This window comes from Actinia tenebrosa, unplaced genomic scaffold (genome assembly GCF_029948245.1).
Source record: "Actinia tenebrosa isolate PJP-AT-01 unplaced genomic scaffold, QUT_ActTen_1.0 PGA_scaffold5__44_contigs__length_20552954, whole genome shotgun sequence".
NCBI lineage: Eukaryota > Metazoa > Cnidaria > Anthozoa > Actiniaria > Actiniidae > Actinia > Actinia tenebrosa.
Window position 1 is genome coordinate 6,461,758 of NW_028292582.1, and position 27,639 is coordinate 6,489,396.

General features: G+C 37.2%; 2 protein-coding genes across 6 annotated transcripts in view; one reads left to right on the top strand and one right to left on the bottom strand.

Moving 5' to 3' along the window:
* LOC116303613 (uncharacterized) overlaps positions 1-27,639 on the top strand; it is a 134,149-nt gene that overhangs the window by 60,952 nt on the left and 45,558 nt on the right. For all 5 annotated transcript variants that reach the window (XR_016121357.1, XM_089038183.1, XM_089038181.1 and 2 more), the window contains exons 10-18: positions 10,290-10,616; positions 10,810-10,975; positions 11,390-11,580; positions 11,683-11,985; positions 12,173-12,505; positions 20,651-20,977; positions 21,313-21,478; positions 21,872-22,062; positions 22,164-22,466. Coding sequence is in view for 4 of the 5 variants with exons in the window: in XM_089038183.1 (XP_088894309.1) it covers positions 10,290-10,616; positions 10,810-10,975; positions 11,390-11,580; positions 11,683-11,985; positions 12,173-12,505; positions 20,651-20,977; positions 21,313-21,478; positions 21,872-22,062; positions 22,164-22,466 (2,307 nt within the window). In the remaining variant the exon portion in view is untranslated. The remainder of the gene's footprint in view (positions 1-10,289; positions 10,617-10,809; positions 10,976-11,389; positions 11,581-11,682; positions 11,986-12,172; positions 12,506-20,650; positions 20,978-21,312; positions 21,479-21,871; positions 22,063-22,163; positions 22,467-27,639) is intronic.
* Positions 4,994-5,795, bottom strand: LOC116307968 (uncharacterized). The gene is made up of 2 exons (XM_031718302.2): positions 5,609-5,795; positions 4,994-5,505 (listed from the first exon to the last, which is right to left on the bottom strand). Exons 1-2 carry the CDS (start codon positions 5,790-5,792, stop codon positions 5,303-5,305), a joined length of 387 nt encoding a protein of 128 aa, XP_031574162.1. The 5' UTR covers positions 5,793-5,795; the 3' UTR covers positions 4,994-5,302.

Sequence of the window (27,639 nt, forward strand, 5' to 3'; positions counted from 1 at the left end):
CAAATGCTTTGTGACAGTGAATGCAGTGCGTGGAGGGCTTTCCCGGCTTCTCACCTTTCTTAGCATACTTCCCGCATTTAAAATGAGCTTCTCCTAGATACTTTCCATCTTCATCCCACGCTTTCTTGGCTCGTCTTCCAAACTGAAGAAGCGTATGTTGACAAATGTAGCATTTTTTTGCCTTGTTAAAAGCCTCCTGGTTCTCTTTGGTAAATTCCATCTTCTTTGGACATCTTAATTGTTCTCTAATCTCTCCCTCCTCTTCTCGCAATGCTTCTAGAAACTCATTAGCTGCGTTCTTACCTCGGTAAATCACAGGAGGGTTTGCTTTACCGTCTGATCTGACTACTATGTAACCAAAGGAGCAGATCTCGTGTAATCCTACCTTATTCGTGGCGCCACGTTTCTGCTCTTCCTTAGTTATCAACGCTTCGAAGTCTGCATATATCACGTAAGGCACTTGCATCTGCTTTTGATGGTCTGCGTATGAAAGCTCTTTGTTGGTGGGCATCTGGATCCGTTGCGCCACTTCTTCGACTCCGCGGCAGATCTCATCGTGTTTCTTTAGGGTATTTAAGGATGTAAATGACAGCAAGCAGCAGTCACAGAAGTACTTTTTGCCTTTGTGCTTAGTATGTCTGTAGAATAGTCTGCTAATGTGTTTAACCCATGAGTAGTGTCCGCCGTGGTAGAATAAATGTACGCGCTCTCCTTTACTTTTTGACAGAACTAACGGTACTATCGTCTGCTCTCTGACTCCGTAAACGTTAATTGCTAGATCGTTTATTTCCTCAAATATGGGGATGTCTATCAACTGCATGGGAAATTCCACATCATCCCACTCTAAATCATCTGTGGGATACTTACTTGTCCTACAGGGATCCTTCTCTGCTGGATACAGTGCAGACCTGATTGCCCACATAAAGCATCGATTGTCTTCATTCTTCACGTTTACAATAGCCTTCTTCCTTTCTACCCACGTTGGTAGCGGTACGTAACTCCCCCCTCGTATGGGTACGTACCTGGCCATACTTATCTCTATTCCTTCAACCTCCTCTACTGTCCAACCCGATCCTTCTTTCGTGTAGTTAGACAGCGACTCCATTATTGCTTCTAAGGCTTCACTGAGTGACCTATCCAGATTCGTGGATTCTAATATCACTAACGACTTTGATCGCAACATTGCTGTCGTCATTACCTCGTCTTTTGACAAACTTACTTCTACCATTATGCTCGCTTTCAGGGCTCCTAATTCTTCTATACCTTTTCGGAGAGTCCTTTTAACCTTCCTTTCTGACTGACGCCAAAACTGTCTAACGTCAATCTCACCGTTACCGGGTATTGACACCGTGCTGAAGTTGCTTTGGGATTCCATCTATATAATAGGAAATATTTTATACCTAATACCAAGCACTTTTTAGGTCGTCGTAGTCGTACTCACAGTCCTGACAATGCCAAAACAATTTAACCTTAGTCTCAAACTTCTTACCCCATCCACAATCATAACTGCTCATACACTTCGTCTTCATTTTCAAATGCTTTTTCAAATCCGCTTCTTTCTTAAAAGTTCTCTTACATTCTTCGCACTCCATATATAGACTAACATATTTGCGCTGTTGCCCCCAACCACACTTGGAGTGGGTTGTTTCCGTAGGTGGATTTTTGACGCGGGTCTTACCCCGTGTTGAGATTGCGCTGGAACCCCCATTCCCTATACTACTACCAATAGTACAGCAGGGGGTGCACAAAAAGGCCGTCGAAACGATGTACAAGGGGGCGGTGGGTTGGGGGCCCCCTTAGTTCAGTCTTTTCTTGTCCGAGACGTGCTTCTCTATGCAGGGGGTGCACAAAAAAAAAAAGGTTGTCGAAAATGGTTGTCGAAACCATGTACAAAAATATACTCTTCTAATGCATAGATCGTAAATTGAACTGAATTCTTTACATTCGCACATCGTATATAGGACGAATATTTTGGGAATCGTGATTGTAAAAAATCGTTTTGGCACGGGTGATTGGAAAAAATCGGAATTATGCCTAAAAGCCCGTAGGAATTGATCGGGCAATACCCGGCTGGGCCAAAATTGAAAAAGTGACGGCAAACCCCCGTTAAATACGGACAGGAAATCACGATTCCCCCTACCTGCTGCTGCTTACTCAGAACATCTTTATTAGTTCGTATTTTTAACTCGTGGATACGCGAAGCGTAGAAACGAGTTATTGTGAGAGGTCTGAATATGCAAATGTGTCACTCGTTCACTCGCTCACTCACTAAGATGTCAGCAGATCGATAATTAAACGTTTAGCAATCGTTCTACGTCATCATAAGTTACACGACACTCAACAAAAACGAAACTCTTATTCAGTATAGACTTCTTGGACAGGGTTTTCGCAAGATTCGTATTGTTATTGTGTATCGTCTGCAATATTCTCCCAATCATCCTGTGACTACTGGTGTATTCTTTGAGGAGGTTTCTGATTATCTTGAGTCTATAATTCTCTCATCTGAGCCCCTCCTAATAACTGGCGACTTCAACATTCATGTCAACGTCGTTGGGGACCCGCACAGATTGAAACTCTTGAGTATTGGAGACAATGGGTTTACAACAGCATGTTATAACACCAACTCACTAGTCTGGTAACACATTGGACCTAATCATAACACGACAATGCGAGGACTTGGTCAAGGAAACTCCGATATCGGATTATCACATTTCCGATCATTGGTCTGTCATATGTCGGTTAAACCTCGACAAGCCTAGGATTACAAAGAAAGCAGTGACCTTCAGGAGGATCAAAGCCGTTGATCTGGGAGCACTGTCTGATGAAATTTCATTTTCGGATTTATGTACAAATACCCCGGACACACTGAGTGATCTTGTTACTTGTTATAATTCCACTCTTGCGTCTGCCCTTGATCGGCATGCACCACTCGTCACAAGGACCATACCAGCTAAGCCCCTCTCGTGCCATGGTTCAACGATGACATTAAGGAGGCTAGAAGACATAGGCGTAGAGCGGAGAGGAGATGGAGGCGTACTGGATTGGATGCTGATTGGCTGACAAAGCTACCAAGAGCAATACCAATATTCTTATGAATGAGGCGCGTAAAGCGTTCTTCAAAGGCTTCATCGAAGAAAATAGTACCGATCAGAGGAAACTGTTTTCGGCAACTAAGGGACTGTTTGGAAGAGAGAACGAGATTGGGTATCCTCAATTCAAGGATAAGGCTGTCCTTGCCAATAAATTTGGCGACTTCTTTGCTCAAAAGATCAACACCATTCAGACCAAACTTGACAACATGGTTTCTACCTCTCCCCCTTACATTGAAGCGAGAATATTTCTGAAGCACCCTCTTTTGACAAGTTTAATCTACTGAGCCAAGACATTGAGGCCACGCCCAAAAAGTCTTGCTTGCTCGACCCTATACCAACAACACTCGTAATCGGCTGTATCGATGTTCTGTTGCCAGTAATTACAAAGATCATTAATATATCGCTACAGACTGGAGAATTTGCTGTTCAATGGAAATGTGCGTTGGTTCATCCGTTACTCAAGAAACCCAGGCTTGATTTGATACGCAAGAACTATCGCCCTATAAGTAACCTGCAGTACATTTCTAAGCTTACGGAGAAGGCTGTTTTCCAACAAACGCATGGCCACATGGTAATCAACTCGTTATATCCTGAATTTCAGTCGTCGTACCGCCAACATCACAGCACGGAAACAGCCTTGCTGAAAGCATTGAACGATGTTCTTTTGAACATGAACTCTAAGCATGTCACACTTATGGTTCTGTTCGATCTCAGTGCAGCATTTGACACCGTCATGCACGACATTCTGTTGGAGAGGCTTGACAAGGACATTGGAATGCGCGGCGTTACGCTTGACTGGTTTCGTTCATATCTCTCTAATCGATGCCAACAAGTCTGTATTGATGGATCTCCGTCCAAGCAATGCCATCTCAACTGTGGGGTACCACGAAGTTCCTGTTTGGGTCCTCTACTATTTGTTATGTATACTTCTACGCTGTTCAAGGTTATTGAACGTCATCTCCCAAAGGCCCATTGTTATGCCGATGATACTCAGCTATACGTGAGTTTTAAGCCTGATGATGCTAACGCTCAGGATGAGGCCATTCGCGCAATGGTGGATTGTATTAAAGATACAGTCCTTTGACTAAACGTTGTCGTTTGATCGGCTTCACCCCTACGCGCCTTGACCGAAAAGGATCATGGGGATAATTAATTCACAGTTACTAGCTGCCGCATATGTTATCTAACACGTCTTGAGCTCGCTGTTTTCGATCCCATTTAATTTGCTAAAACCATGCCCCGAGCATACGGCGAAGATTTAAACTGGCGAGCAGTTTGGATGACGCACGTTCTGGGTAATATACCCATTATCCTTTTCGGTCTAGGAACTGGCTGATTAAAGGCAGACTCTTACTAAATGATGATAAAACTGAATTTCTAGATTTTGGAACTCGTCAACAATTAAATAAATTAAATCCGTCAGTACTTCATGTAGGTGATCATACGATTGATCCTTCTGTTAACGTTAGGAACTTGGGAACTATTTTTGACAATTCAATTAGTATGGATGCTCATATAAATCAAGTTTGTAAGGCTGCTTTCTATCATATTCACAATATTCGCAGTACTGATCCTTTAGGGACTTTCCCAAATTTACTTGATACCATGGCAATAGATGGTAAAGTACTGTTATCATAGGCTATTGTTGCCATCAGTGGCTGTGGCTCAAGTTAATTTGGCAATATAGGGTAAGCTTCTGCTGGCGAATAAAGGGTGCTCTTTATGAACTTCGAATAGTCTGCACCTTACCTGGGCTTTTTGACCATAAGATCTTGTACAGGCTTGTTGGTAATTTTTCTTTCTCTTGGCACACTCCGCCTTTGGGGAATGCTGGTGCAGGTCAACTCATCTGGTATGGCCTTGTACCCAAGTGTCTTACAATGAGCCATGTAAAACATTAATGTAAGATATGGTCAGCGGTAACATAGTTCGCCATGCGCAAGAACGTAACAAGAACGTAACAAGAACGTAACAAGAACGTAACAAGAACGTAGCAAGGACGTTAGAGGATCTAAAGTCATTATTGTAGGCCAAACTTGAGGTAAATTCCGGTTTTCTTACGTTCAGATTTGTAAGTCTTATGTTAAGAATATAACTTTCTCGTTGTAGAACCGTACAATAGCGTATAAACCATACAAAGGTCATAAACTGTACAAAGTCTTCAATGACGAGATGTAATGAGAGTCGTTACGAATTAAATGAAAACTGAGTTACGCGTGTCTAAGTCTGGTCCCTACAATTAATCCAACAACATGGTGACAGAACCCCCCAGCACCAGCTACACACGAACAACGGCCCTTTATTGACTTGGATGCCAAATCTATGTCAGCTTCAAGAGTGTGTGGAGGCTCGCTTTTCTTCATCGATCGATAACATCTTGAATTCAGTTTATCTTTCTCTTGCGAATAGCGCACTAGAATGAATATCCAAAGATATGAATTAAATTAAAAGTTATAAACATAAACATGTCTTACAAACATATAAAAACCATCATACAAAGTTTAAAAACATCTTACCTTTAATGTTATGCAAATAGCCTGGTTCGGCACAAAATTTGTAGGCCTTCGTGGTGCTTGAACAGCCGGACTCCTTTCGAGCATATTCCTCCACATCTCCAAATGTAAGCTCAGGAAGTCTCGAAATATCATGCAATTCATCTGGAATCATTAAATTCGAAGATAAATAAAGTTCGAGAAGCATTTTAAGCACAAAAACAGTCTATAAATTGTTGCCGCCAGCAGTCGGCGAAGATATCACACCTCGAGTTTTAAAACAAAAATCACGCCTCAAATGCTAGCAAATATGAGTTTTTATTACCATAAAGAGGATCTGTAGGTATATCTACATTCATTTCAAAAGAATCTTGACAATTGAAGCGAAATTTTGAGGTTAAATCGGGGTTTGAATGAGTCATAAACATACCTGAGAATTCCGCCATTTGCACACGCGTCTTCGGTCCACGGCGACCAGAATAAAGACATAAAACTCTCTCTTGCGGCCAATCTTTATGATAAAAATTATCGCCAACGATAAAAAAACACTTCTTTCAACTTTATACGGAAGATCGGGTCAAACGAGACAGAACAAAGGTTAAAAACAGTCACTATAGTCTTGGTATCGCTACGCTTCGCCACTCAAAGTCTTATTGTTGTCAAGGAATGCGTGGTTAGCTTGCCCATCACGGGCTTGTTGCTATGGGGCAAATTGACACGTGATCAATTCCTGCAAATGGGCCTATTAATTGACTAATGATTTCATTAATCGAATCTAGGGGTCAACGCTTGAGCTTGTTTGACTGTAAAGACTTGAATGAAGACAAATTAAATAGAAATTTTAAACCAATTTAAACCAATCTCAACCAATTTCTATAAAACATTCGCTTAGTTCACAGTGTAAAAAACTTCAGCCAACAAATCGATTGTATTAAAGGGCCGTGACCCTTAAAGGTCAAGATAAGTAGTAACGCATAACGCGTTAGCCAAAAAGAATGATTCCTAAAATAAAGCACTCGGCCTGACTTTTAAATTAAAAACAAAATCCAGGATTCGTTTTTCAGAAGACTTAGCAAATAGTCCGTCGAAGTCGAACTCGTCTTTCGTAATTGAAGTGGCTTCAGACAATCAATTCATCACAGCCAATTCGCTTCCAAACTCAACAAAATAACAAAGAATTAAACGAAGTAGGTGTTAAAAGGAAAATAAAAGGACGACTTAGAGTTTGCCTAATGGTCGTGGGTCGTGGGTCGTGGGTACAAAGTCGTGGGTCGTGGGTACGAAGTCGTGGGTCGTGGGTACAAAGTCGTGGGTTCCATTTTTTTTCCAAATTTCCAAATTTATCATTTCCTCACTATACTTCTAAAACGAGATTGTGTGACTTTCTTCCTGTAAATTCGCGAACTCGACTCGAAGTATTAACGTAAAGCTTATAGCTTTTTGTCTCTATTATTAGTTTATAGTTTTTTCTATAGGTTTAAATATCGACTCTACTATGCAAAGTGGTTCTCAGTAAGGTGGCTCTCAAAACTGCGCAAGCTCCCCGCGTTATAACTCAGGGTTTTTCCTTTTTTTGAAAAGGCAAATCAAGCTCTGAACCAGGATTAACCTAGCCTCCTTCGCAGCCGTTCTTAGGGTCGTCACGCAACTTTTTCTCGAAAACAAGATCACATCACTCCTATCTTGTGCAATCTACACTGGCTACCTGTGGAACAGCGCATAGTTTTCAAGATTCTCTTGTCACTCAATTTGGGGGTTGGGGGTATCGCAACCTCCATGTCATTCCTGAGACTAAATGCGACCGAGATTCTTTTGCCCACAAATTTCCCCCCTGAACCCCCCCCCCCCCCCCCCCCACCTTCAAAAAAAAAACCTGGATCCGCCCTTGTATTGGTAGAAGTCTTGAATTTTCCGGTTTAAAAAACGAAAAACGAACTGTGGAAAACTTTCGATTCTCTAATTTGTAAGAAATGAACTATCAAATCCAGCAATTATATATATTACGATTACTTTAGAAACAACCGAAAGAACATTGTTAGCACAGCTCACTATGTAGGTTATCTGTAGTTTTTATTCCGGTCAAGAAAATATTTTTTTTCCTCGATAATATTTTATCGATAAATAATATAAAGGACAATTTTTATATTTGGAATTTGTCCGTCGTTTGCTAAAATCACTTAACATCGACGTATCAACAATCTGACAATATTTAAACGCTGCAAACTTAATTATTAATTTTCTAAAGCTTTCTTATTATCTTGATCTTGAAGTTCTTTCGTGTTATTACGTTGGTTTTCATTCTCAAAAAAAAAAAAAACTACAAAAAAACATAGCATTTTTTCGTCTTGGCTGTAGACCTTTTACTAGTCCTCAGAAGTATTCAAGCTTATTTGAAGAAGTTTGAAGTTTATAGTTTTATTGATCACTACAAATTGAACATGGTCTTGTATAATGCAGTCTTGCTGTTGAATCCATATATTTTCGAAAGAGGCTTCATATTTCCCCTAAAATTGTCCATAAAAACAGAATTTAACCAAGCTAAAATTCATTGATTCAACCCGCCGAAAAAAATATACAACATCTTACAACTGAGACGGCGTCACAGCCACCAACCAATCTGCGCGCGAGTTATTTTTAGTCTAGCTAGCAATCTGATGAACCAGTGAAATAGATCGAGTTGCACTCCCCTAGTAATTTTACCCCTGATATTGGCCTTGAATGCGTTGTGGTGGGATAAGATAAGATAAGATAAGATAAGATAAGATAAGATAAGATAAGATAAGATAAGATAAGATAAGATAAGATAAGATAAGATAAGATAAGATAAGATAGGATAGGATAGGATAGGAAAGGATAGGATAGGATAGGATAGGATAGGATAGGATAGGATAGGATAGGATAGGATAGGATAGGATAGGATAGGATAGGATAGGATAGGATAGGATAGGATAGGATAGGATAGGATAGGATAGGATAGGATAAGATAACATAACATAACATAAGATATCATCTAAAATGTACTATAAAAAATAAAACACCTGCTTTCCATGAGTGCTGTGCAAGTTGATACTACTTCTAAGAAGTGGTAAGCTTAATGTAACCTTGTCTAAATTTGCTTAGGGTTGCCTTTCGCAGATCATTTGGCAGACTGTTCCATAGCACCGCACCACTGTACCCAAAACTGTTTTTAAGGTAGTTAGTGCGGAGCTTAGGAATTGCTAGTTTGTCCTCTTTTGCTCCGACGAAGGACTAGCGTCCGAAATGTCAGTAAGTTTTTTCATCTTTTCACGGTGTATAATTTACCTTTTTATCATTACTAGTTTGTTCTCAGTGTTTCTCAGAGAATAGCTCGTTACGCTGCTACGATCTACAAACATTTATCGCAAATATTTGGTGATTTGTAGATTCAAGCTTCATGGTAAACTTTTCAAAGAGTAATAATATCGGGAGTTAGACTTGAAGAAAAAAATCTTTTGAAAAATGGATCTCTGGCTTATTTATAACACTTTGCACTGTATACTTTACAGCTATTTGATAGAATATCATAGACAAAAAAAGTCGTATTCACTCGTTCGATAAGACTCATTAACATTACAGTAATTAGAATCATGGGAATTAAGGAACAATAATTGGATTAATGACGTCCTGTCGGACTATTTTTTGTGTGAAAATTTTCTCAAGAATGATATGATCACATACATACATGGGGACTCCAATATATGTCTCCTCGGGGGCAATAACTCTTCGAGGGCAGTAACTCCTAATTACATGATGCTCCTTCAATGGTTTTTTTAAGGATTTTTAATATGTTGTATAGAAGTTAAATTCATGTTGCTGCTACTTTGTTGACAGCAAACAACATCTTTGCTTTTAAAGATGCGGAAACCCTGTGTTGAGATTTTAAAATCTTCAATTTAATTTTTCTTTAAACAATTTTTTTTTCAATTTTAATTTTTGATTCAATTTTCTTTCTTTTTTGATGATATGGGAAACCTGTGGGAAGACATAAAAAATCTTCAAATCAAGTTTGCATGATTTTCCGACAAAAGCGAAGTTTTGGAATTCTTAGTTTATTACTAAGGACACCACTCCTGACACCCGGCGGTGGGGGGGGGGGGGGGGGGGGGGGGGAGTACTCCGCCAGAATTTGGGTAGGGGTGTTCCGCTGAGATTCTGAAAGGCGTACCCTGTTTATGATTAAAAAAACTCAAATTTGTGGACCCTGTTTATGACAAAAGATATAATTTATTGTACTGAGTTCCTTTTTCAATTATCATGTCGTATCGCGTATCGTTTTTTTACGATTATAATAACCAGTTTCAATCAATACGAAAGTAGAATCCCTGAATATGACAGGAAACTCAGGAAGAACTTGGAACTTGAGTGAAGTTGCATACCTTTTTATGATAACAAGCTCGAAAAAACATACCCTGTTCAGCGGATCATCCCCGTATAGTCCATATATGGTAGTATCCCCCCCGGGTCCTGCAATAATAACGGAGAAAAATTATATTGCAATTAGTTGGAATTTGACTCCCAATATGTCGTAAATTGACTGGACTATTTGGTCTATGCATTCAGATGCAAATTGACAAATGGCAGTATGTGGTATGTCAAGTCACTCCCTTTAAGATTGAATTAAAAATTTTCTGCATACCATTCATTACAATTCTGTTTTCTAAGAACTTTTTTTCCGTGAAAACAGTTCTTGTTCGCCTGGTCGGAGGTTCAGATAATACAAACAACACAGAAGGTCGAGTAGAGGTTTTCTACCATGGTCAATGGGGAACAATCTGTGATGACAGCTGGGATCTTAATGAGGCTAATGTTGTATGTCGTTTTTTGGGTCTACCAAGAGCAGTGGCTGCACCACACAACGCTGCCTTTGGTCAAGGAACTGGTCCAATCTGGATGGATGATGTACACTGCGGTGGGAAAGAATCATCTTTGTTTCAGTGTGAGCATAGAGGACTGGGTTCGCATAATTGTAAACATGGAGAAGATGCAAGTGTTGTGTGTGGACCCTCACCATGTAAGTCAATTATTGATTTTGATCTATGCATTTAGACGCAAATGGCAATGGACAGTCATGGAATGACTATGCAGGCATGCGCGTTATTAAGTTTTACGATTTAAATAGTACCATGCATGCTTAGCTGCTGTAACGCCACGGACACATTTCAAAGGAGACCAACCTTATTACCCCTTCTCTTTTTTGTACTTAGTGATTTCCTTGAACATTACGAATATCACTGGTGAGATCAACAGTCCCGGATACCCAAGATATATGGAACGAGGCCACTACGAGTGGATATTTAGACCTCCCATACCACGTGCGCGTATAGCTTTGTATATCGAAGACATTGATTTGTATCGCAGTTACCAGAATGGGTAAGAGTAAATGTTACTTTAGCAAAGCAATGATTTTTTGCGATCTCTTAATATGATAGACATTATTATCAGGGTCACTAGTAATCGTGATAAAAGAAGCAAAGGAGCAAAGGAGCAAATCAAAGCAGGCGATAAATACCGAGTAAGATTCTTGAATCTCAGATTAAGCATTGGAATAAAAGTAATTTTTGCGATTGATATATGAATTATTGTAGGTTTGGGTACATAAATTGATAAAATATTACTACTGAAGTTTTGATTGGATCATTGATGAAACTGATATTATAAATAAATCGAGAAGCGCTAGCGGATAAGATGGGATGGGATTAGTACGTTGTAAATGGTTGTTACTTTTAAGTAACTTATAAATAACTTTAACTAACTTATTCAATGTTCACTAATACTATCTTACAGGGAAAGTAGCCTTAAAGTACAAGATGCTTCAAATATCCAACTTTTATACATCAAGAACAAGAAACGTGAACCTCTCTCTATTGTCGTTGAAACCACAAGTGCAAAAGTCGTTTACTACTCTGAGTCTTCCGCTTCTAAAGGCCAAGGGTTTAAGATAAGATACAACGCCTTTCGCATGTCTGACAATGACCGTAAGTGTTAGTTTTTAGCGTTAATAAGAATAAGAGCATTTTTTTTAGAATTAATTGATTAATTGAAATTACTCTACAAAAATTCTTGTTTTATAATTTTAGTGGTATGTTACAAAACCTGGAACGTGTCCATCATCCAGAATGATCCAGGAAGAATCAATGTCTCTTGGTCCCCTGTACCACAAGCGTCTCACCAACCTGGCTCTACATACACCTTCTTGGTTTTATATAAAATTGTTAAAAGTACCTACACTAACTTTACCATTGGTGCGATCTCGAGAACGGCTAGGATTGAGTTTCTGTATCCGAACACAACATATTCCATACGAGTGATCGCTCTAGACACGTCAAGTACTAATAGTACAACGATATACAGTTGTCCACAGCTGGTAAAGACACTTGATGGTAAGCATCCACATTTCTCCTTCCAAAAAGCCAGATTTCTTATAATTAAGGCAGCAATTACGAGGATACCTTCAATGCTTTACTAAGATTGGCCTTACTTTAATCGGAGTTATAATATTTCTGGTCACAGCATTCACCATCACTGTTTCATAATCTAATTTGTGCTCTTGACGTATTCCGATAATAGTAATTGTTCGCCTGGTCGGAGGTTCAGATAACACCAACAACACAGAAGGTCGAGTAGAGGTTTTCTACCATGGTCGATGGGGAACAGTCTGTGGAGACTATGATTGGGGTCTTGAAGAGGCTGATGTTGTGTGTCGTTCTCTGGGTCTACCAAGAGCAGTGGCTGCACCACGCAACGCTGCCGCCTATGGTCAAGGAGCTGGTCCAATCTGGATGGATGATGTACGTTGTAGTGGAAGTGAATCATCTTTGTTTCAGTGTGAACATAAAGAGCTGGAAGAGCATAGCTGTGGACATTACCACGATGCAGGTGTTGCTTGTGGACTCCCACCATGTAAGTGAATTAGTGATTTTTAGCCAAGTCAATCTCTAGTTTTAGTTCAAAATGATTGCAATATTTTTTTTGCACAGCTTTTATGTCAGTAAGGGTGTCTTTTACTTAAAAGTAACATACTATAAATTCTTTTACTTAAAAGTAACATACTATAAATTCCAAAAAGTCCCTTTTTGAATTGAAAAGCCTGAAAAATTAAATATTTTAATTATACAGCTTCTCATTAATCCCATATAGGTAACTGTCCAATTATTTTCTTAATTGGACAGGTCTTGTTGATATGGGATAAATTAGGCAGCTATATAATTATTAGGTAATGGGATTTCATGCTCCCCAATCAAGAACTAATTAGACTCGAAAAATTCCTCTGACTGCCAAATTAGACTCGGCCTACCGCCTCATCCAATTTTGTCAGTCCTTGGAATTTTCCTCGTCCAATTATTTCTTAATTGGGCAGCATGGAGTCCTATTACATATACTAATTTCTCACCATAGGGTTTCCACATCATTAACAAAACAGCAAAGCTGTAGTTTTCTGTCCCTATGGTCAGAAATTCCGAATTTTCCTTCCACAGTAGGGTCACTAAACTTTTAAAAACAAGGCTGTCAATAAAATAGAGGATATTACAGCCTTGCTTTCCATGAGTGCTGTGCAAGTTGATACTACTTCTAAGAAGTGATAAGCTTAACGTAACCTTGTCTAAATTTGCTTAGGGTTGCCTTTCGCAGATCATTTGGCAGACTGTTCCATAGCACCGCACCACTGTACCCAAAACTGTTTTTAAGGTAGTTAGTGCGGAGCTTAGGAATTGCTAGTTTGTCCTCTTATACTCCGACGAAGGACTAGCGTCCGAAACGTCAGTAAGTTTTTTCATCTTTTCACGGTGTACAATTTACCTTTTTATCATTACTAGTTTGTTCCCCGGTGTTTCTCAGAGAATAGCTCGTTACGCTGCTACGACTACGAACATGGATCGCAAATACTTAGTGATTTGTAGATTCAAGCTTCATGGTAAACTTTTCAAAGAGTAATAATATCGGGAGTTAGACTTGAAGAAAACAAGCTTTTGAAAAATGGATCTCTGGCTCATTTATAACACTTTGCACTGTATATCTGATGGAATATCATAGACAAAAAAAATTGTATTTACTCGTTCGATAAGACTCATTAACATTACAGCAATTAGAATCATGGGAATTAAGGAACAATAATTGGATTAATGACGTCCTGTCGGACTATTTTTTGTGTGAAAGCCTTCTCAAGTATGATAACATCACATACATACACGGGGACTCCAATATATGTCTCCTCGGGGGCAATAACTCTTCGAGGGCAGTAACTCCTAATTAAATGATGCTCCTTCAATGTTGTTTTTTTTTTAGGATTTTTAATATGTTGTATAGAAGTTAAATTAATGTTGCCGCTACTTTAATTACTGTTAGATGTCCTTTTAGTTCTTCCTTTCCCGTTATCAATAGCTCATTTGAAATCGTATCAGTGATATGCGTATTGTCTGGTTGCATTTGTGAAAACAATAGGGCTAAGCATGGTTCATTGATCCGTCGTTTTCGGAAGAGTTTTGGATTCATGTCGTTAAAGTTTCGCACTTCATTCGGCAAATACTAAAGCTCACTAACCCACCCACACTAAGTCGATTTTAGCTACCCTCAACACGACTACCCTTGGAATCTCAGGGTCAGTTACTTAAAATGTTTATAGTTTCTTGCCAATGAAATAAACCATATAAGACGCAGATTCAAGTATGAGTTTACTTTTACTAGATCTATGAATTAGAGGAATCATAAGTTTTGTTTTGATTGGTTATAGTTTCTCGGCAACGAATAAACTATAAGATGCCGTATTCGAGTATGAGTTTACTGTTACTAGATCTAAGAATCACTGGGATCATGAGTAATATTCCGATTGTTTATAGTTTCTTGGCAACAAAAAAACTATAACATGCCGTATTCGAGTATAAGTCTACTCTTACTAGATCTATGAATCACTCGAACCATGATTGTCATTCGAATTGTTTATAGTTTTGGCAACGAAAAAACTATAAGATGCCGTGTTCGAGTATGAGTTTACTCTTACTATATCTATGAATCACTCGAATCATGAGGTAAGGTCCCTCCCACCCAGGAGTAATTTATGTCGCCTGACAATAATCCTCTCCCATCTCCACAGTGTCAATCTTAGTCATACGACAACAAGCCGAACTCAAATTTCGGAAATTCAAACTTCTCGCCTCATTAAATACGACATCTCTGATTGGTTCATAACTAGTTGGTTCAGCGATTCTCTCTTTAGTTTAGAAGACAATTGATGACCATAAAAGGCAATTTTAGATTTAACGCTCTGATGGAGATTGCAACCATATAACTGATACGATTATCAGGGCCGGGAGCTTTATGTTTCTTTAGGTTACTTAGAACTTCACATACTACTTGGTCTGTAATGGAAAAATCTAATTCCCCTTGACTTTGCGACTGTTCTAAGGTCTCCGTAGTATTTACTCCAGATGTCTGAGAACTATTAAGCATCTTGAATTAATTAAATAAGTCCTTTTCGTTTGCACGACAGGAGTTTGTATTTTTTGCTTTGCCTACATTAAAAAGTTGTTTCAAAGCCTTCCAGGTGGATTTCGAATCTTTGAGGTCAAGGTTCATTAATTTTGAATTGAAATATTTGTTTTTCTTACGTCTACACATGCTTCGAAAGGACCTTTTATGGGTATGTAGATTCCTACGAGGTTGTTCATTATTTGGATTCCTACAAATTCGTTTTCCAAGAGATCGAAGATTTTTCTTTTCGTTTTCACATTCTGAATCAAACCACTTTTGTGAATCTGTATTTTCTTCAAATGCTTTAGTTTGTTTAGTTAGGGAACAAAGACCTGCTTCTGTTCCTATGCTTGTTACGGTTTCAGTAAATGCCTTAACCATTGAGTCTACATTATCTTCATTTTCTATTGATTCGCGTAGCGTTGCTTGTGTTTCTGTAGTACTTAAAATGTTTTGTAATTTATCGATATTTTCAGTATGCCACGTTAATCTAGAATTTGTCGAAAATTCCCTATTTTCTTCTCTTTCTTTGTTTCCACTGTTTTTGGGGGAAAGTTGGATTTCTATTCCATAAGAAATATGAAAATGATCGGATAGATCTGGCATTAGTGGATTAACCTTCAAAAATCGAGCTTTTTCAAGTAGATTTGTACTCCCGATTACATAGTCGACTAGACTATTTCCGTTGTATCGAAAACAAGTCTTTTTGCCCATCAAGTCACCAACAACCCTACCGTTAAAGATTCGTAAATTGCAAGCCGTCCAAATATCTATTAGGCATTTACCCCTTTTATCGACGTTCTCTTTGTCTTTAGAGTACCTTTTCATTTGATTGTCGATGAGATAGTCATCAGGTAAATTAAGTTACTTACTGTCATCATCATTTATGTATTCCTGGATTTCCCCAGTTCGTGCATTAAAGTCGCCTTGTAGAATGACTTCAACTTTCGTTGAAAAATTGATTATATCTAGTTCTATATCCTGCAATATATCTTCATTATTCTCTTTAGCATAATTATTTGGGCTTAGGTAAATTGTGCCTACGTATATGTCATTTGTTAGATAGAAAAAGTCTTTACTTATTCTACATCAAATAACATTTTGATTAGACGTCGGTATATAGGAAACGCCCTTGCTGATTCTATTGTTTATGTATAGTGCTATTCCTCCAGCATGGCAGTTTCCTGTTTTGTCACGACATTTTGTATAGTACTTATAGTCTTCTAATTTCAAGTCAGAATCAAGGCTGTCGTGTGTTTCTACAATGCCAAAAATGTCATGACTATTAATTATATTATTGACTTCTTTTAGCTTCAATTTGTTTCCAAGATTTTTGCTGTAATGCCCATGCAAATTCCAGAGTCCTAATCTTAAGGCCTGTGACGCTGTTCAGACCGGTACTGTTTTTTACTAAGTATTGCGCCTTCCTTCCCAGGGAAAATAAGAGAAACACAGAAGTAATATTCTAATGACAGCATTTATTAAGAAAACGAACCTTAACGATAAACGATAAACTTAAATAAAGCGCTAAACTAGAAACTTATAATACTAACTTATTATACTAACTTATTATACTTGATTCAGAGTTCTGGTTCGATGCTCAATGTTCAATGTTCAATGTTCAATAACTGCTCACCCAAACCTTTGCTGTCGTTAAACTTCCACCAACAATTTCTCTTGTGTCTCTTAACCCACTACTCTGTCTTCGAATAGTTGACGAGGTTCCTTATATCCTGCTCCTGCTCCTCACAGCTCTTGTACGATCTTTCGTTGAACAGAACAACTGACTCCAAAACAACTGAACTGACTTACGAAATATTGTTCCATATTTAATGAAACTCTAACAATAGAAAGACTTAATAGAAAAGCCTAAAATATAAAGGATTATGTCATTTCTTTCTTCTTACTAATCCTTACAAATCCTTGAAAAGCGCTGCCATTAGATTATTATATTTTAACTCTCGAGTGGTTTCAATTATTTCGTCACAAGGCCCCCGGCATTTGAAACAAATTTAAGAAAAAATTCTACGTTTTAAATTCTATATTATATATATATATATAGCGACACTCTTTTAAACAAGCGATCCGAATTGATCTCCAAATGCCGACATGAAAACAAGTTCTATCTGATGAACAATAGAAATCCAGGCCTAGCTAATTAACTCCTTTCCGAACAATACTTCTTTTGTAAATAATCATTACACCTCTTGTATATAAATATCACAGTAATAGGAATATGTTTCATTAAAGTCTGTCTGATGAGTGCGTAAGCACGAAACTCGGAGTTACAGTGAACATGTCTCGTCTTTAATCCAATCTTTACTATATATCTATTGCTCTGCATCCCTACGCATCGAGCACTGTTTCAACAGTATAGACCACATTACATACTTTGTTATATATATATATATATTTCTTTGTCTGTTTTTGCGTTTTGTGGTCGCGGTTGGTTCGTAGTTTAGGATGTACTGGTTGGTATCCGCTTTCGTCAAGTGCTTTTTGATATGGAGGGGCAGCTTGGTCGAAGGATGCTTTGTCGGATGAAAGGGATGACAGTCGTCTGTTGATGCCGGCAGGTATGTTGTTGGTAGTGATTGGTGGATGGTTGCTCTCACGGTGGACGTACTGCAGTGTAGTGTTAGGCTTTAGGAAGTTGATGATAGATGCTACTTTCAACCTAAACCAAAATACCTACCAGCCCTACATAAAGCCTAACACTACACTGCAGTACGTCCACCGTGAGAGCAACCATCCACCAATCACTACCAACAACATACCTGCCGGCATCAACAGACGACTGTCATCCCTTTCATCCGACAAAGCATCCTTCGACCAAGCTGCCCCTCCATATCAAAAAGCACTTGACGAAAGCGGATACCAACCAGTACATCCTAAACTACGAACCAACCGCGACCACAAAACGCAAAAACAGACAAAGAAACGGCATACTCTGGTACAACCCCCCATTTAGCAAAAATGTCAGCACCAATATCGGGCAGAGATTCCTTGGCCTAGTTGATAAACACTTTCCTAGAGGCCATAATCTTAGGAAAGTCTTTAATCGTAACACCATCAAGATCAGTTACAGCTGCATGAACAATGTCAAACAAATCATTGACAATCATAACAAGCGCATTTTACATCCACCGAGAGACGACAACGACACCGCAAACAACACAAAGGACAAGAAAACATGCAACTGCCGACAAAAGAACAATTGCCCGCTTAATGGCAACTGCCTCCAATCATCAGTTGTATACCAAGCCACCGTCACAAGAAAGGACAACAACACTACCGTAACATACATAGGACTCACAGAAAACGACTTCAAAACACGATACAGAAACCACACCGCCTCATTCCGCCACGAACAACATAAAAACTCGACTGAACTCAGCAAATACATCTGGACTCTCAAGAACGGTAATATCAGCTACTCCATTTTATGGCGCGTCCTATCTTCAAGCTCCGCCTACAACAGCTCCAGCAAAAGATGTAACCTTTGTCTTAAAGAAAAGTTTCTAATAATTTATCGACCGGAACTCTCATCATTAAATAAGCGCAACGAACTTGTATCTTCATGCCGCCACAGAAACAAAGCATTATTACGCAACAGCTAAACTACATCCACTAATTAATTATGTATACTTTTTCTATATAAATGATAGTAACGAATATTCTTGTCATTAAATCCCCTGAAGAGTGAAGCAATTCACGAAACAGGCTTGTCGGGAAAAATGTTGTCTTGACTTTTTCTTCTCAAACAAATATTCTGCTCTACTTCTATCGATGTATTGAGCACTGTTTTACGGAAAATTGATTCACAGATTTCTTTCAAAATTCAAATACTGAAGAGTTTGAAAAACGTTTTCAAAGTTCAGATCGTTAAATGGCCATTTAACCTGTACAAACACTCAAGAAAACCAGCTTATGAACACTTTGAATGCCAAGGATCCGAGAGACGAGGAGCCGATTTTGATCTTCAAAATTGGAAGAAAGCTAGCAGTGCAGTACTTGGAAAACTTGTTTTTTTAGTTGACCCTGAATTATAGTAGTGCAGGTAGTATTTTGTAATCGTTGTCTCGGATTATTGGAAAACAAATTACGGTAAAAAAATTACCGTAAATAAGCGCAAAATTGACGATGGTAGTTTGTAAAGTAAGCTTAAGTTTCTTACGATAGATTTGTTCATTCTTGTTAGACTATGAAAAAAATTTTAAATTATTTTTTGACCTCTCTAACACCATCACGGTCAAGCAAAAAGCTTCTAGTTCAGCGAAATAAGGTCATTGTAATAGTCGCAGCACAAACGAAAGAAAGCTTTACTCGTCGAAATGTAGTACCAATCAATTGTGCTTCAAAACGACATATTTTCCTTTTTTAGAGGAAAGACATAATTCTTGATAAAAATAAATGAATATTTTGAATTTAAAATGTGAAAATGCTTCAAATTGAAAAGCCGAATTCCTTTGACGTATTTTCTATGTTTAATTTTGTATAGAAAACATGGTTTTGACGTCATATCTATGTTTCTATACTCTGATAAAACATAGCTTTTCAGCCAATCAGAGCACGCGTTCGTGAAAATCTATTATATAAATATACATGTATGTATACACCTAATCAAAAAAATTCTGCAACTTTACATATATATATATATATCTTTTGTTTTTCTATTGTTTCGTCTCTCGAGAACAAAATACACATATATGTCTGAAGTTTCAGAATTTTTTTGATTAGGTATATATATATATATCAATAAGTAAGTGTTTCAAGCAGTGTTTGCCAGACCGATCAAGCTTCTGGAAATCGTCATAGCTTTCTAATGGACTTGCTTGAAATTTGTTAGTCCAAAGATAAAACTTCCTGCTGGCCATAGCTATAGATTAGATAGAGCATGATCAAAATTTAGCCGAGAATAATCTCAGTCGACCTCATGCATCCGTCCGTTACGATCCCGAATTATTCATTCACTTAGGACACCACTCTTGACACCCGAGGATGGGAGGGGGATACTCCGCCAGAATTTGGGTAGGGGTGTTACGCTGGGATTCTGAAAGGAGTACCCTGTTTATGATAAAAAAACTCAAATCTGTGGACCCTGTTTATGACAAAAGATATAATTTATTGCACTGAGTTCCTGTTTCAATTATCATATCAGTTTTCTTTACGACCATAATAACCAGTTTCAATCAATACGAAAGTAGAATCCCTGAATATGACAGGAAACTCAGGAAGAACTTGGAACTTGAGTGAAATTGCATACCCTGATTTATGATAACAAGCTCGAAAAAACATACCCTGTTCAGCAGATCATCCCCGTATAGTCCGGCCATATATGGGAGTATCCCCCCCGGGTCCTGCAATAATAACGGAGAAAAATTATATTGCAATTAGTTGGAATTTGACTCCCAATATGTCGTAAATTGACTGGACTATTTGGTCCATGCATTCAGATGCAAATTGACAATCGGCAGTATGTGGTATGTCAAGTCACTCCCTTTAAGATTGAATTAAAAATTTTCTGCATACCATTCATTACAATTCTGTTTTCTAAGAACTTTTTTTCCGTGAAAACAGTTATTGTTCGCCTGGTCGGAGGTTCAGATAATACAAACAACACAGAAGGTCGAGTAGAGGTTTTCTACCATGGTCAATGGGGAACAATCTGTGATGACAGCTGGGATCTTAATGAGGCTAATGTTGTATGTCGTTTTTTGGGTCTACCAAGAGCAGTGGCTGCACCACACAACGCTGCCTTTGGTCAAGGAACTGGTCCAATCTGGATGGATGATGTACACTGCAGTGGGAGAGAATCATCTTTGTTTCAGTGTGAGCATAGAGGACTCGGTTCGCATAATTGTGGACATTACAATGATGCAGGTGTTGCTTGTGGACTCCCAACATGTAAGTCAATTATTGATTTTGATCTATGCATTTAGACGCACATGGCAATGGACAGTCATGGAATGACCTTGCAGCCATGCGCGTTATTAAGTTTTGCGATTGTTGTGTCCGCAGAATCCACAATAAATAGAAACGTTGATGCTATTCGTCCTCGTGCTTTATTCCTCACACACATACGATTAAATTAGATGTACGAGTCATGTGACACATGACGTGACAGCCGGAGGTAATCTGGATATTACAGCGATTTAAATAGTACCATGTTTAGCTGCTGTAACGCCACGGACACTTCAAAGCAGACCAACCTTATTACCCCTTCTCTTTTTTGTACTTAGTGATTTCCTTGAACATTACGAATATCACTGGTGAGATCAGCAGTCCCGGATACCCAAGATATATGGAACGGGCCCACTACGAGTGGATATTCAGACCTCCCATACCACGTGCGCGTATAGCTTTGTATTTAGAAGACATCGATTTGGATCGCAGTTACCAGAATGGGTAAGAGTAAATGTTACTTTAGCAAAGCAATGATTTTTTGCGATCTCTTAATATAATAGACATTATTAACAGAGTCACTAGTAATCGTGATAAAAGAAGCAAAGGAGCAAAGGTGCAAATCAAAGCAGGCGATAAATTCCGAGTAAGATTCTTGAATCTCAGATTAAGCATTGGAATAAAAGTAATTTTTGCGATTGATATATGAATTATTGTAGGTTTGGGTACATAAATTGATAAAATATTACTACTGAAGCTTTGATTGGATCATTGATGAAACTGATATTATAAATAAATCGAGAGGCGTTGGCGGATAAGATGGGATGGGATTAGTACGTTGTAAATGGTTGTTACTTTTAAGTAACTTATTCAATGTTCACTAATACTATCTTACAGGGAAAGTAGCCTTAAAGTACAAGATGCTTCAAATATCCAACTTTTATACATCAAGAACAAGAAACGTGAACCTCTCTCTATTGTCGTTGAAACCACAAGTGCAAAAGTCGTTTACTACTCTGAGTCTTCCGCTTCTAAAGGCCAAGGGTTTAAGATAAGATACAACGCCTTTCGCATGTCTGACAATGACCGTAAGTGTTAGTTTTTAGCGTTAATAAGAATAAGAGCATTTTTTTAGAATTAATTGATTAATTAAAATTACTCTACAAAAATTCTTGTTTTATAATTTTAGTGGTATGTTACAAAACCTGGAACGTGTCCATCATCCAGAATGATCCAGGAAGAATCAATGTCTCTTGGTCCCCTGTACCACAAGCGTCTCACCAACCTGGCTCTACATACACCTTCTTGGTTTTATATAAAATTGTTAAAAGTACCTACACTAACTTTACCATTGGTGCGATCTCGAGAACGGCTAGGATTGAGTTTCTGTATCCGAACACAACATATTCCATACGAGTGATCGCTCTAGACACGTCAAGTACTAATAGTACAACGATATACAGTTGTCCACAGCTGGTAAGGACACTTCATGGTAAGCTCTCATGATCCTACAAATTTCCAGCCTTTTCAGTATGCCTTATAATTCAACCAAATACCGGGTGTGCGTCCGACAGGGTTGCCAGAGAGTTCACTCTGCTTTATTATCTTATAATTATGAAACCTCTATAATAATAATGTAAACATTATTATGTTTTCCAAATGCCACTTAAATCTCCCTATATATAGGCAATTTACGATTACCTACTTGAATCTTTGACATTTAAGTACATGAAAGATACTAAAAACATTAATCATACTTTTTTTCCACATTTAGTTAGCGCCAAAGTTAAAACTTCATCAAGTCAGGGTTATCCCAGATTTTGTTTCTACAGCAAAATATACAATAGGTTGTTCGAATTGCAATGTTCATAATTTTCCTTATTATATATTTACGTTGGTTTTTGTCGAAACCTACATTTTCTAACATTTCAAATAAATGTTGCACAATCACTAGAAAATACTCCGAGGGAACTTATTGAAAGATTAACAAACTTAGCTATAATCACTATTTAAATCACTAATAAGTTTTTTATATTTTTTTCTTTTTACGATCAGCATTATTTTTAAGGTTTGATTCAAAGCCAACAGTAAGTTCCAATATATAGAGTGTACTAGATGTTCTTAAAATCAGGTCAGGGCGATAACTATCGCCAGTTATAATTGAGGGACTGTGATAATTATCAAGGTCAGCATATAGAGTAGAATTGTCAATGGTTTTAAATGATGAGGCGATAAAGTTGAGGACAGAATTATGGCGCCAGGTGAAGCGATCGAGAAAGTGTTGACGTCCGCTTACTATATGTAAAAGAGATTCGGTCCTGGTTGGGAGAGTGCTATTTATGTTGCGTACGGTGAGGTTGTAGATGTTCTTAGGAAGGTTGGATTGTGCCGATGACCATAAGCCATTTAGTTTTGACAGGGAATAATTGATTACGTTAGTGAAGATGAGAATATGTGGACCGCGTAGCACTTATGAAATACATGAAGATATAGAAATATAGATAAGTTATAGTGCTTGGGAACGAGGTTATTCCCAAGCACTATAACTTATCTATATTTCTATATCTTCATGTACGTTAGCGAAGAAGAAACCTTGGGATAGCAAATCGTTGTCTAGTTTATGTTCTTGTTCTGTATGAAACGTTTTGATTACCTCTTTTGTCGTTTTGAAATAATAATAATAATAATAATGATAATAATAAATGTTGGAGTGGAAAATATTACACTAAATAATCACGAAATCGAAGGAAATATTCAAAATCAAGAAGAAGAAGGAGAAAATTTGCATATAACTTCACAAAACGAAGAGAATTTGCATACAACCACGGCAACGCAAGTCCCAGGAGAAATAAGGCTTAACAGCGAAATCACTAAGCTAGCGGAAAAAGCAAACAACATCTATGCTTCAATAAGTAGTACCCCAGGGGACTATTCACAACGCTTGATAGACACAAGAACAAAAGAGAAGTCATCCGTGGAAGATCTGAATAACATCAACACAATTGTTGCGGATATGATGAATGAGAAGGAAGATAATGGCAACGCGTTCCAGTCATTTTGGATAATTAACTATATAATGTAGAGGACGTGTACAAAACAACCAAGATTAAAGCTGCAGTAAAGCTGTATTCCAACAATGACCCAACAATGGATGCAGTCAGACTGTTCGAAGAAGAATCAGGAAGAAAAGGCCATTATTCCCTGTTGAAGGATGCCAACAAGTATGCAGAGGAGTTAGGGTTAACATTAAAGCTGGTCTATCCTAATCCATCATGCCTTTACGTGGAAGGGAAAGAAATCCCCATTAAACAGATAAATGATGTAATCAAAGAACACAGTAACCAGCGGATCAGAGATACCGTTATAAATGAAAAGTGGCAAGGTAAACTAATGAGCGAACGATGGAATGATGACGCTATTCATGAGAAGAAGTGCTTTGGATGGCTGAAAAATTCGAACTCATGCCCCTCTCATGTCATAGCAGGTATGCATGAACTTTATGAACAACTACTACCAACCAAGTTGTACTATGCAAAGAAGATCGGTTCAACACCTGACAATGACCTGAAGTGCATGTTGTGCAGAAAAGACCTCGAAAGTGTTCCTCACATTATAGCAGGATGTCCTACCTTGGCACAGACAAAATATGTTTGGAGGCATAACTCTGCCTTAAAGATACTCTTTTTCGCTGATCCAAAATAAAAAAAATTACTCTTCCATTTCAAATTCCCACGTGCAGATTCTGACCGGGTTCGCAGTGTACATGTAGCCCGTCCGGATAACTTCGTATAAATTCGCACTTTTGTAGGTTGTAATGATTTATTTTCCTCTTTCGTTTCGGTTTAATATGTTTTTTTTTTGTTGTTATTCTTTTTTCAAAAAAAAATTTTTTTCAAAAATTTTAGGGGGGGGCTCGTGCCCCCCGTGCCCCCCCCCACCCCCCTCGCTACGCTACTGTAGCTTTATATTAGTTAGATTCTTGATATAGACTCAAAACACAAATGGAAGATCAATTAATATGAATATTAATATTTAAGCCAAGTTATCAATTTTATTAAGTCTTTCATCTATAGTACTTTATCCATCGAACAATTTTACATAAATAAATAGACTAGACCTTTAAATTAATGATTTCATATATAGTCACATTTTATATTTCATATAAGATTTGATTTAGGATTTATCAATCCCATTTTATCACTAATTTTAGTAAATATTCTAAATGTACTCAGAATTTAGGATAATAGTTTTTAAGCTTCATAAGTTTTCTTTTCTTTTTTTTTTTTTTTGAATATCAGTAACTATAGATTTAGACACAACATATTATATTGTCATTTATTAACAATTGTAATTAGAATTTAATTAGGGTTAATTTGGCCTTTAGGTTACGCTTAGCGCCCTATTGTGTCACTTGTATGGAGCATACAAAAGTTTTGCACTGCTGTCATAACGATAATAATAATAATAATAATAATAATAATAATAATAATAATAATGAAAACTTTATTTTGATGCTTTTTGTTTTACAATTGCAAATCTCGCTGGTAACTAGGTAATTTGCAATCGGCTACTTGAATTAAAGATAAATTCAGTTTTACATGAAATAAAAGGCTTATAGCTAAAGATATATACTTGGATACATACAAGAAGATGAGGGGAAAAAACAATAATAGTAAGAAATGAAATGATATGAAGATACTAAAAATTCATTAAATCAGGATTTTCCCCGTCTTTGTTTCGTTTACAAAAAATGAAATATGTGGATCTAATGGCAATGTTGATTATTTTTCTTATTACATACATTTTATGTTTTTTCTCGTATCATAGCTAGTCGAACATTTCTAAAAACGTTGAGCTTTCCGCAGAGAAAACTCCAACAGAACTAATCGAGAGATTTACAAATTTAACAGATTTAAAATCACTACTAAATTTCCTTATGATATTTTTGTACTTTTTGTATTTTTGATCAACATTATTTTTCAAATTTGATTCAAAACCAACTGTTAGTTCCAGAATATAAAGACAGTCTAGATTTTTTATCAGAAGATCAGGACGATGGGCATCTCCAGTTATAAGCGAGGGGCTGGTATCACCTTTAATGTCAGCATATGATGAAGATTTGTCGAGTTTAGATAGCAGTGATGCAACGAGGTCCGTGGGTTAACAACCGAGAAAAGAAAGACAAAGAGAAGACGAAGAAGTATGGAGCACTTAGACTTGAGCTCACAAAACAACACCCAGGATACACGATCTTGCAAGTGAACCTCATTTTGGACGCTCTTGGAGGATGGTCTAAAGAGATGGAGCCTGAGATGAAGAATATCTTTGGAGCAAGATACAAAGATGTATTACTCAGAATGCAGAAAGCGGTATTAAGCTGCACAGTGAACATTGCAAGAACATTCAAATTAATCACATCTTAAGGACATTTCAAACATTCCAAGTATTTAAACTGCATCTTAAGAACATTAATAATTGGTTTTAAGTGATTGTATATATTACTAATCCTGTCATGCTGGTAGGTTACGAAATTACGCCCTATCTAGCTTACCTAATTAGCATTCAAACGTGTTTACTGCTCATAATAATAATAATAATAATAATAATAATAATAATAATGAAAACTTTATTGAGTTTTTACCAAATACAATCGTAAATCTCGCTACGTATAGGTAATTTACAATTGGCTACTTGAATCGAATGCAAAATGTGACAAATGACAAAAAGAAAAAAGAAAAAGAAAAAAGAAAAAAAAAATGAAGACTATAGACTATTAATACTGCATTAACTCAGGACTCTGCCATTCTGTGTTCCTGCAGCAGAAAATATAATATGATGATCTAATTGCAATATTTATTAACTTTCTGATGATGTAAATGCGATCATTGTTATTGAAATCAAGGTCTTCTAACATGTTGATAAAATTAGCAGAATCATTAGTGAATACACCAATAATAATAATAATAATTTTTTTTTTTTTTAATTTTTAAAAAAGGATATAATAATAATTTGAATTGACAATAATAATTCTTCAAGATACAATCAGTAATAATAATAATTCTTCTACATTAATTTCTTACTAAGAAAAAATAATAATAATAATAATAAGAGCAAGAAGAAGGCGAAACTGATTGACATCTCAGTGCCTATGGACCATAGAATTGATCAAAAGGAAATGGAAAAGATTGACAAGTACCAAGATCTAAGAATAGAAATAGAAAGATTGTGGAGGATGAAGACCATGGTAGTTCCGATAGTCATTGGATCGGTCGGAAAAATATCAAAACAATTTAAGGATCATGTTCAGAGACTAGAACTTGATAGTATAAGCTTGTTAGACCTACAGAAATCTGTACTTTTTAGGCACGCCACACATCTTAAGAAGAGTGCTTCAGCTCTCAGGAGCCGGGTCAGGATCCCGAGCTGAAGGTTAATGTATACCAGCAAAAGAGTTGTAATATTCTTATTTTGCTGTGCAGTAAAGGGATAATAATAATAATAATAATAATAATAATAATACTAATAATTTTTGCGACGCAACTAATAATAATAATTTATTCAAAAATATTTTCAAATAACAATAATAACAATAATAATAATAATAGATAATAATAATAATATACTTTATTAATGTATCATTTTTCTTTAGCGTTCTAACACTAATT

Coding starts and splice junctions, on each gene's coding strand:
- LOC116307968 (XM_031718302.2), bottom strand. CDS start 5,792: ATGCTTCTCGAACTTTATTTATCTTCGAATTTAATGATTCCAGATGAA. Junction 5,506..5,608: donor CTATTTGCATAACATTAAAG/GTAAGATGTTTT, acceptor TATTCATTCTAG/TGCGCTATTCGCAAGAGAAA.